The sequence below is a fragment of the Capra hircus genome, chromosome 7 (assembly GCF_001704415.2).
Source record: "Capra hircus breed San Clemente chromosome 7, ASM170441v1, whole genome shotgun sequence".
Classification (NCBI taxonomy): Eukaryota; Metazoa; Chordata; class Mammalia; order Artiodactyla; family Bovidae; genus Capra; species Capra hircus.
Window position 1 is genome coordinate 75,658,382 of NC_030814.1, and position 12,208 is coordinate 75,670,589.

General features: G+C 35.2%; 1 protein-coding gene across 1 annotated transcript in view; it reads right to left on the minus strand.

Annotated features, from left to right (window-relative positions):
- DTWD2 (DTW domain containing 2) overlaps nucleotides 2,470–12,208 on the minus strand; it is a 73,663-nt gene continuing 63,924 nt past the window's right edge. The window contains exons 5-6 of the mRNA XM_018050664.1: nucleotides 10,051–10,179; nucleotides 2,470–3,222 (exon numbers count right to left, since the gene is read on the minus strand). Coding sequence (XP_017906153.1) covers nucleotides 3,052–3,222; nucleotides 10,051–10,179 — 300 coding nt within the window. The 3' untranslated portion in view covers nucleotides 2,470–3,051. The remainder of the gene's footprint in view (nucleotides 3,223–10,050; nucleotides 10,180–12,208) is intronic.

Genomic DNA, 12,208 nt, shown 5'->3' on the forward strand with positions numbered 1-12,208 from the left:
CAAATACAAAGCAACTGAAATTAAAAGTCAACTAATATAATTTTAAAAAGTAACAACTTTAAAAAATCAGACTGTTAAATTCTCACATAATACTACATATTTTGAAAAATTTTAGTAACTAAAAATATTAATAATGATAGTTTTTAAAATGTATTTAAAACTGCTTAATGAGAGTAAGTGACTTAAAAAAGCTCCATATACTAGAAAAATTAAATATGTGTGTGTGTACATATAAGGTTACTTTTAAATCTAATGTTTAGTTTTTCTTTACAACTACAAACTATATACAGGAAACTCTAGAAGTAGTAAAGAAAAAAACCAGAGCTCCCTCTTCTTGCCTAAATGTGTAAATAACTGGAGTAAATCTGAGTTAGAAATACATATATACTACATATACATCTCTTATTCTATACAAAAATCCCCATAAATATTTTCCCAAGCAGACAGGAAAACTTATTTTTTCAAATTGAAAGCTTTTGCCCACTAAAAATATTTAAATTTGTTCTCAAAATTACAGTAGTCTTATATCCTACAGTTATTTCCATGTGAAAACTTCAATATCAGTAAGGTATCACAGTCAACAAATCTGTTCAATGAATACTGAAAAATCTAAAATTATTCAGATTGCATAAAAATGAAAATGTTTGCTATTTCAAAATGGCATGCACCTAGTTAAAAATTACGGCTCTATCCAAGACAATCCACAGATTCTGTGCTTTATCCATCAAAATTCCAGTGGCATTTTTACAGAAATAGAACAAATAATCCTAAAATGTGTATGAAACCAAAAAAGATTCTAAATAGTCAAAGCAATCTTGAGAAGAAAACAAAGCTAGAGGTATCATGCTCCTTGATTTCAAAATACATTATAAAGCTATAGTAATCAAAAAAGTACAATACAGGCATAAAACAAATGAAACAAATAGAGAACCCAGAAACAAACCCACACTTCTATGGTCAATTAGTCTACCATGAAGGAAACTGTCTTCAATAAATGCTGTTGGGAAAACTAAACAGCCACATACAGTCACATGCAAAAGAAAGGAAACGCAACCACTATCTCACACTATACACAAAGATCAACTCAAAATGTATTATGACCTAAATCATAAAACTCCTAGAAGAAAACATAAGCAATAAGCTCTATGACATAGGGATTGGCAATGATTTTTTAAAATCTGACACCAAAAGCAAAGGCAGGCAATAAAAGCAAAAAATAAACAAGTAGGACTACATTAAACTGAATAACTTTTACACAGTAAAGGAAATCATAAACAAAATGAAAAAGCATCCTACTTAAATAGGGAAAAATATCTGCAAGTGACATACTAATAATAGATTAATACCTAAAATATATAAATAATTAATAAAATTAAATATTAAAAAATCCAACTTAAAAATGGGCATATGATCTGAACAGACATTTTTTCAAAGACATATAAATGGCCAACAAGTACATGAGAAGATGCTCAACATGACTAACAATTAGGGAAATGCAAATAAAAACCACAAAGAGCTACCACTTCACACCTGTCAGAATGGCCGTATCACCAAAGAGACAATAAATAATAAATGCTAGTAAGGATGTAGAGAAAAGGGAACCCTTGTGCACTGTTGGTGGGAATATAAATTGATGCAGCCACTGTGGAAAACAGCATGGAGGCTCCTCAAAAATTGAAAACAGAATTACCATATGACCCAGTGACCCCACTTCTGGGTATTTATCCGAAGAAAACACTAACTTGAAAAGATATATGCACCTCCATGTTCATTACAGCATTATATACAATAGCCGAGACAAGGAAACAATCTAAGCATCCATCAGTGGATGAAGAAAATGTGATACACATACATGTGTGCATGTGTGTGTGCTTGTCTGTGTGTGTGTGTATATATATATACGTAGGTATACATATATATATATGAATATGTGTAGATCTATAAAGGAATAGTATTTAACCATAAAAAATTATGAAATCTTACCACCTCCAAAAACATGGATGGACTTCTGGGTATTATGCAAAGTGAAGTAAGAAAAAGAAATGATATCACTTATATACGGAACCAGGGAAGGGGGGAAGCTTATATAAAGACAAGCTCTATGATAAATAGAACATGACTGGTGTTTTCCAGAGGCAGAAGTGGAAGTTAGGGTGGAATGAAATGAGTGAAGAAGGTCAAAAAGGTTCATTTTTTAAGTCATGGGGATATAATATATGGCATGGTGACTATCTACAGTTTAAAGTTGCTAATGGAGTAAATCTTAAAACTGCTCATCACAAGAAAAAAATTTGTTATAACTATGAATGGTGACAGATGTTAACCAGACTTACTGTAATGATCATTTTGCAATGTATAGAAATACCAAATCATTATTGTATATAAATACCAATAATAATATATATTATTATATACATAATAATATAATAATATACATAATAATACATTATATGTCAAATGTACTTTTTCTAATCATACTTTAATTTTTAAAATTAGGGCAATTAATAGCACACTTAAATCACATTAGCTGAATTCAAGTTTAGTTCCTAAATACTTATTTATGAAATAAAATTTCAACCTAAATTACTTGATTATTATTTTCATTTGCTTCTTATTTCAAGCTATAAACCTCATGTACAAGACTGTAACTTGCTATACGTATCCTCTACTGTAGGTCTCTATGTAATTATCTATAAACACCCACAGAAACAATACTGAACCAATCAGGCATAGCATTTTCCTTTCATTCCATTTTATAAGTAAGAACTTCTAACCCAGCTCAACAACTAATCACATTTCAAATTACTGATTTGGAAAAAAAAAAATTGAGGTACATTTTTAAAACAATATAGTATGAAATAAATCTTGTTTTCCGTTGAGTAAGTGAAATTTGTTTTTATGGCTATTTGGATTACTTTCTTCTTCTAGGTAAGTTTAGTATGTAACTCTTAATTCTTTAGACAAAAACCCACAGACTTAAAATGTATAAAAAAGTTAACCTGGTATTGTCAGCTGCAGATTATCATAACTAGCACCATAAGAACAGTTGTACTAAATTTTAACACTGTTCATTAATAGTTCCATTTTCCTGAGTTTGCGTTTGTTCTTTGGCATTGGCTTGGGATATAATCCATTTTTCAGAAGATGTTCCTTGCTGAGGCGAATTTGAGCACCATGCTGAAGCTGGAAAGAGCATAAAGCCTGAAGAGGGCGAAGCAAAGTCTGTTAAGATAAAAAAAAAAAAAAAAAAAAAGAAACATACACAAGTGTGACAAATCATGATTTTTTTCTCTGGAAACAGAGATTATTATATTTTTATTATCAGCTGTTAACTATGAAAAGCAGTAGATACTCTAATAAATATACGATAATTTCTAAATGAATAATTCATAAAAATTCGTATCTTACATCACTGAGGAATTCCAGTAAGAAGATACAAATACTAATTTTCTATATAGGTGACAAAGTCTAAACTTAGTTTTATACTTTAATATATTCAAAGAGTACAAAAATTGGTGTCATTATAATAATTAATTTGTAACAAGCAGACTAAAAGAGACATTTCAGTACAAATTAGTTAATTCAGTTTCAATCACAGACTAACACAAGCTTCCTGCTACTTGATAACAATTAGATGATGGCAGCAATGGATAAGTTTACTAATTCTCACACGACTCCATGGCCTACACACGTGCTCAGTTGCTTCAGTCGTGCCCAACTCTTTGTGACCCCATGGACTGCAGCCTTCCAGGCTCCTCTGTCCATGGGATTCTGCAGGGAAGTATACTGAGTGGGTTGCCTTTTCCTCCTCCAGGGGATCTTCCCGACCCAGGGATCAAACCTGCATTTCTGTGTCTCCTGCATTCCAAGCAGATTCTTTATCACTGAGCCACAGAGGAAGCCCACCCAAGGCCACATACCAGTTAGATATTCAGTTTTTGGTGCATTTGAAATAACCGTAACTGTATACATAGCTGTCTAAACTCAAATACCTATAGAGCCAGATATAAAACACAAACATGTGAACTAGATGGACCCATAAGATAACGCAAGAATAGCGAAGGTTGTAAAACAGCTGGAGCATAATGTCCTTGCTGCTGCTGCTGCTGCTGCCATAATGTCCGTGAAGTTATTCAAATTCAAAAGTTGGGAAAAAATAAAAAGATTAAGCCAGCATTTTAAACATATTTGAGTCAGATTTTTTCCTTGGGCCTGAGATACCTGATCTACTGCTGCTGCTGCTGCTAAGTCACTTCAGTCGTGTCCGACTCTGTGCGACCCCATAGACAGAAGCCCACCAGGCTCCCCCGTCCCTGGGATTCTCCAGGCAAGAACAATGGACTGAGTTGCCATTTCCTTCTCCAATGCATTAAACTGAAAAGTGAAAGTGAAGTCGCTCAGTCGTGTCCGACTCTTAGTGACCCCATGGACTGCAGCCTACCAGGCTCCTCCACCCATGGGATTTTCCAGGCAAGAGTACTGGAGTGGGGTGCCATTACCTTCTCCGGATACCTATCTAATGCTTTTAACTAACAAACCTGACTGTGCAGATTGTTTTGAAAAAATAAAAAGATACACAGATCTTTTTAGTTAAATAGATAGTTAAATCTAAAGATAGATTTAACAACAAAAATTTCACAATGTCTACGTAAAAATGTATTCCCTCCCATGTACAACATAAGTGGTAGCAAAGGGCTTTTAAGTTTTAATTTACAATGAATTCTTACAAATATGTGGCACTCACTGAGAGTTGCTTTTCCATATCCATTCTTTTCTTATTTCAAAAAAATCCAAAACTTCATACAAAGCGGCAATGTGTCCAATTAGCAATACTACACTAACTAGTGACAGTTTATCCAACAAGATAAGTGGAAGGCCTTGGATTAGGACAGACTTAGCAGGCATCATAGGCTTTTGCCTTTTCTTCATATTTGGAACATGACTGTTAGATGTGAGATAACCATTATGTGACTACCGGGCAATAAAAATGAAGATTAAAGCCAAAAACATACAATGATGAACAGAAAGAGAAGAAATCTAGGTCTCTGATATTCTTTTCAGCTGCATCCCCAGCCCTGGACTACTCACTTCAGCATTTCTTATTCACAGGAGAAAAATAAGCCCATATATGGTTCAACCACTGCAGTAAGGACTCTGTTACATGCAACCAAAGGAAACTCCCAACTGACACCAATGAGAAAAAGACAAACATATTGGAAAAAGCTCTGACATTGCTGCAGAAAGTCTCTGGTATGTTCTTATAATTTTAGTATCTTCAATTCTTCAAACAAGAGTAGAAATACAGAAATGACTATATATTACTTTTAGGATCAAGAAAGGAAGTATCTGGATCCTGAAACATCGTATCAGAGACACACATCCAGGACCATACACAGACTAAGACAACTGAAGTTTCTATTGCTATGCTATGACATTTATTAGATTCTTCATGATAGAAGAGTAATTCTCCTATAATACTCCTGTAACTCCTATAAGGACTTCCAACTTTTACTTCCCGAAGATAAGATTCTATCAATTCTCTGAAGTAATTAAGAGAATGAATTTTGGAGATACAGATTTGTGATAATCACTAGGGCTGCTTACAAATATACCAGTCCTCTTTCAGGATACATGAGCAGACTGCATTTTTCTAGTCCCCTCTGAAGTTAGGTATGGCCATATAACTTGACATGGTTAACAAAATATGAGCATGAATAGTGTGCATCATCTCTGCTGCTAAGTCGCTTCAGTCGTGCCCGACCCTGTGCGACCCCACAGACAGCTGCCCACCAGGCTCCCCCGTCCCTGGGATTCTCCAGGCAAGAGCACTGGGGTGGGTTGCCATTTCCTTCTCCAATGCATGAAGTGAAAAGTGAAAGTGAAGTCACTCGGTTGTCTGGACAGGTGCTTTAAAAGTGGTTAATGATTCCCCACGTCCTCTCACTCCTTCCTTGATAAAAGTAGAATGATGTGTCTAGATGGTGCATCCATCAGCCTGCACCCCTAAGTATTATTAGTAGAGGTCCCACTGGAAACCCCACTGTACATAGAGTGCATTATGCCATTCTGATTTTGGAGTTTTAAGTACTGATGAAATCACCAGCTATGTGTTTCCAGATAAATTAGGTAACCTCTATTTGCCTCACTTTCTTAATCTGTAAAGTGAGGACTGGTAAGATGTAAAGTCCATCTTACACAGTTATTATTATGGTGGGCTATAATGATACATTTGAAGTGCTTAGCATACAACTTGACACAAAGGATAATTTTTCTCTATACATTCATAAGATTCTATGTGAGGCAATGTGAAGCTATATGAGAGGTTTACTTGTTCAGAAGAACAAAAATATCCTCTAGTTACAAAATTAGCTAATTTCTAAAAGTTTATTTGGGGGAAAATCAGGGTTCTGTAAATCCCTTGTCTATAGCTGCAAAGTGACAGTTTCAAAAGACCATTATTACCAGCTTCTGACGATGGAGTAGAACCAAGGTATTTCGGCTACAGCACAAAGCCTTGCCCCATCTAGTTATAAAAGTTCATACGGCTTCCAAGGTATGAAGAACCCTGGCACATATTACAATAGCAGAATGAAAGTCACCAACTTTCAGTTCAATTTTTCTGTCAATCCACAGACAAGAACATGAGAGACAAGGAAAGGCAAAACAATGAAATCTTCTTAAGAGTCTGCTGTCAGGCATTTAACATAAAGTATCCCTATGTTATGCTTCTCATAACAATATTATGAGGTAACTATTTCTTGTATATTACACATAAGAAAGCAGCCACAAAGAGATTACATGAATTGCCTTCTGGTAAAAACTGATGATGACAAGTGATGAAGTTCTAATTCAAACTTGCTTCAAAACTCGTATCATGCTACTTCCCAGTGTTTGAAAACTGCTCAAGAATAAAGGAAAAGAATGAGTCAACAGACTAAGAAGGCCATTCTATGCCAAGTGCTTTATTTTGAGAAGCCCCACCTCTACAGAATGAAGCCAGCTGAAAAATAGTAATTTTCCTCCCCTCATCATCTTAAGGTTATATTAGAATACATCTAATAAAAGATTATTGGGGGGAAAAGGCATGTTATAGCTTTCTTTCCCAGGAAAGAAAGAAAACACCTATTTCTAAGCAGATGTTAATTGTGTTTCTCAGAAGAATGCACCAATTTTCTTTTTTTCTTTTTTACTGCAGCTAGATTTAAACAGGCTGACTTGGAGTTCTCCCACTAAGAAAGCTAATTGTCAGCCAGATGCAATAATAAGCGATTTGTGATGTCTCATTATGCTTTTTTTCTGCTCATGCTCCTGCTGTTCATCTTATCAGAACCTCCCAAATAACATACCTGACTATCAAACATCATTTTTCTACTCCTGGTCACTACCACTACCTCAAGTGACCAAGGCAAAAAGAATGATAACTTAATGACCTCACTATTGCTTTGGGACCTTATGTTCAGCTTGACCCATTCTGTAAGGGGGCTTCTTAAAGAGATGAGAATACCAGACCACCTTACCTGCCTCCTGAGAAATCTGTATGCAGGTCAAGAAGCAACAGTTAGAACTGGACATGGAAAAACAGACTGGTTCCAAATAGGAAAAGGAGTGTGTCAAGGCTGTATATTGTCACCCTGCTTATTTAACTTATATTCAGAGTACATCATGAGAAATGCTGGGCTGGAAGAAGCACAAACTGGAGTCAAGATTGCTGGGAGAAATATCAATAACCTCAGATATGCAGATGATACCACCCTTATGACAGAAAGTGAAGAGGAACTAAAAAGCCTCTTGATGAAAGTAAAAGAGGAGAGTGAAAAAGCTGGCTTAAAGCTTAACATTCAGAAAACTAAGATCATGGCATCTGGTTCCATCACTTCATGGCAAATAGATGGGCAAACAGTGGAAACAGTGGCTGACTTTATTTTTCTGGGCTCCAAAATTACTGCAGATGGTGATTGCAGCAATGAAATAAAAAGACACTTACTCCTTGGAAGGAAAGTTATGACCAGCCTAGACAGCATATTCAAGAGCAGAGACATTACTTTGCTGACTAAGGTCCGTCTAGTCAAGGCTATGGTTTTTCCAGTAGTCATGCATGGATGTGAGAGTTGGACTATAAGGAAAGCTGAGTGCCGAAGAATTGATGCTTTTGAACTGTGGTGTTTGATAAGACTCTTGAGAGTGCCTTGGGTTGCAAGGAGATCCAACCAGTCCATCCTAAAGGAGATAAGTCCTGAGTGTTCATTGGAAGGACTGATGTTGAAGCTGAAACTCCAATACTCTGGCCACCTGATGTGAAGAGCTGACTCATTTGAAAAGACCCTGATGCTGGGAAAGATTGAGGGCATGAGGAGAAGGGGACAACAGTGGATGAGATGGTTGGATAGCATCACAGACTCAATGGACATGAGTTTGGGTGAACTTCGGGAGTTGGTGATGGACAGGGAGGCCTGGCGTGCTGCAGTTCATGGGGTCACAAAGAGTTGGACAAGACTGAGTAACTGAAGTGATGTCTGATGTTGGCTGATCCTAGTGTTTTACATCAACAAAAAGGAAAATACAGAGACTGTACAAAAAGCAAGCCTAAACAACAGTCTTGAGTTTCATCTCTCCTTTAAGATACCTAAGTATAGTGTTACTTTCTTCTCAAGAACATACAGAGATGATGGTTAATAAACAAAGCTGACAGATAAGTACAGGGGAATATTAAGTGTGTTTTGCTGATGCAAGGTACACTGGAATAGGTGATAAAGTTAAGGGAGAGGGGAAAATGTCTGAGAATACTCCCTGGTCAATTGGAGGAAGGATTTAGGATCCCTCATGAATTTTTTTCCTCAAAAGAGAAAAAGAGAAATTGTCAAGACCCCAAATTAACTCTACTCACACAGATTCACACAAAAATAGTTTATTCACAATACCCTACTTCTTCCAAAAGAAGAAAGTCTCCAATCCTGACACAGGACATGGCTTTAGGGCAGGGTGAAAGGAAAAGGGCAATTCAATGCTTCTTCTAGCATTCTTTAACTCTCCTCGCCCTGCAGGTCTTTCATTTTTTTCTTTTTTGGTAACTAATCCAGTGATTCTGAACTGAGCTTTTATCCATTATTGGAATTTCCTTCATGGCTAAGGCATACTTTTATAATAGGAACCATGATGAATGAGAGAGAGAGGAAAAAGGCAGAAGAGAGGATTCTGTGTGTGGTGTGTCTGTGTGTCTGTGTGTGTCTGTGTGTGTCTGTGTGTGTGTGTGTGAGAGAGAGAGAAGGAGGAGTTACAAAACTTCATTTAGTTATGCTCTATTATCCTCTGACTTATCTTCTTAAGTTGAATTTATCAAAAATTTTCACGAATTAAAAAAATCTAACAATTCAGTTTTATTTTGGTAATTTTTTCTTGTCATAAGTGTAAAGTTTCTTACAAGTTCTAACAGAATGAGATAGTGAGCTTACTAGAATGTTATTATTTACTAATGATTATGAATTATATATGAAATCATCAGGCTTTCATGGAAATTAAATAAAATGTTGATTGCAGGTTATAACCTTTTCATATTCAGTAGGCTTTTTCCTCAAAAAAAAATTGTATCTTTTTATACTCTAAGCAATGTTAATAAGATAAACAGAAAGTTGATATTTCTGCTCAAATAAAAGTACCAATGGAAAAAACGTTGCTGTAAAATGTTCTTTTAATTAAAAAGAAAAAAGTCGAGTACAAGAGAACACAAATACTAAGAAATACAGAATGCTGAAATATCTAGCCAAGATAAAATTGTATTTAATGTTATGCTACTTAAAAACAATTTAGCATATTACAAATGCTGTTTGCACAGCCTAGAATGAATATTTAAATAATGCAATCTGGAATGCTAAACTAACAGAAAAACATCAGAGGAGAAAGGAAGGTTTTAAAAGTACACACATTTCTATCACAGATATAGTCTACTTGTCACTTGAGCTACAAATTTAACAAGTTATGCATTTTTAAATTTTCCAGACAAAAACCTAACCGAACACTTACTTTCAAAAACTATGTAACTTTCCAAAGACATACCTCTTGTATGTAGTTATTTTTCTCCAAGATAGAAAGAGCAACAGCTGCACACTCCAGTGTAGAAAGGCACCTATTAGTTGGCTGCGCCCGAATTACATACTGACTAGAAATGCTAGTTTTTAATTGCACCTGAAACCAAAAACAGAATAGAATGCAATTTTCATTTTAGGTTTAAAACATAAGGTCTGTATTTAGATACAGTATTAGTATTTTAAATACTATTTACTCTAATTTCCTTCCAAAATCACTAGTTTATAAATATTAAATGTATCAATATCTTCTTTATATAAATCTTTTCATTATTGTTCTGTTAAAAAGAAGATAGTTACACATCTAATAAAGAGGATACATTCAAAATATATACAAATTCCTACAAATCAAAAATAATAAGACTAATAACACCCTCCTTGTGGGCAAAAGAGTAAACAGACACATCACAAGAGAATATATACAAGTACAAATAGGTACATGTAGAGGGGCTCAACATGATTTTATATAAATTAAAATTACAATAAGATAACATTTCATACTCATTACTGTTATTGTTGTTTTTAGTCATTAAATTGTGTCCAGCTCTTTTGTGACCACACGGACTATAGCCCTCCAGGATCCTCTATCCATGGGATTTCCAAGGCAAGAATACTAGGGTGCATTGATATTTCCTCCTCCAGGAGATCTTCCCAACCCAGGGACTGAACCTGTGTCTCCTGCATTAGCAGGCAGGTTCTATTCCACTGAACCACCAGAGAAGCCCCCTTTCACAGCAATTTGAACAGTTAAAATAAAAAAGACTAACACCACCAAATCGGGATGCAGCAAATGAAACTCTCATACATTGAATTAGGAGTGAAAATGGTTTAATCACTTTGGAGAACTGACAACTGGGATTTTTTGTTTTACAGTTTATTCTTCCACTATTTTTTTAAATGTCTTTGAGGTCTCCTGTTGTATCTTTTTTAAACAATTATTTTTTTTAATTTATTTTTGATTGTGTTGGGTCTGTTGTTACATACAGGTTTTCTCTAGCTGCAGAGAGTGGGGCCTATTCTCTAATTTCACTGCAAAGCCTTCTCATTGTGCTGGCTTCTCTTGTTGCAGAGCACATGCTCTAGGTGCACAGGCTTCAGCAGTTGTGGCTCAAGGCACGGCGTGGTTGATCTACAGCACGTGGAATCTTCCCAGACAAGGAGCTGAACCCATGTCCTCTTCATTGGCAGGCAAATTCCCAGCCACTATACCACCAGGGAAGTCCCTTCCATTATTTTTTAAACTGGTTAAGTGTATGTCTGTGTGGATGTGAATGCATATAAACACACAGACATATACATACATATCCTCTTTTTAGATAAAAGTAGTAGCATACTACAAACACTTTTCTCCATCAAGATAATATTCTAGCTGAGACAGAGTCATACATGAAAAAAGCAATACAAAAATGAATGTCAGAATTTTGGCTCTTTGATTTCTACTTTAATTACATGAAACTCAAGCATTATCCTATACTCATAAAGCTATATCCTAAGCCCATATGGTTCCTTCACTCTTCTTTTTGTAAAGAATTCTCTACAACTTGTTTCCTTTCCTTCCTCAAAAAGAGATAAAGGAGAGAGGGGGGAGGGAGAGAAGTGGGGAAATAAAGTGAGAAATAAAGTGCGTAGAGATTCACTACAGAATGTATGTGATTTTGAAATACATATTTGACTAATTATGTTTTAGATATGATCATATTAAAATCACCTCACATTTTAACCAAAGGACAAGACAAAAAATAGATGCAGCGAGGGAAAGAAATAGAAGAAAATGGTTGAGAAACATCTATAATTATAACAGAAAGCCTATGATTAAATAGCTATATAAAAATTCATAATGCTGATTAACTGTAATTACTAACAGCTTTGATTATTTCATCAGGTCAATGTACTAAAACAGAGTAAAGCCAACTACTGCTTTCAATACTCATTTCCAAGTTATCAGTGGAGGAGTTTATGACAGACATCTGATTAAAATAAAACCTATGGGAAACATGCAAAATTCACAGTGAATTTTGTTTATTGGAATTAATTTTATCTTTGAAAGAAAATGGGGGGCAGTTTTATTTCTTACTATGGCTCACATGGCTGTATGAAAACAGAGTTTGAAATCTGTCATTTGTTTAAAA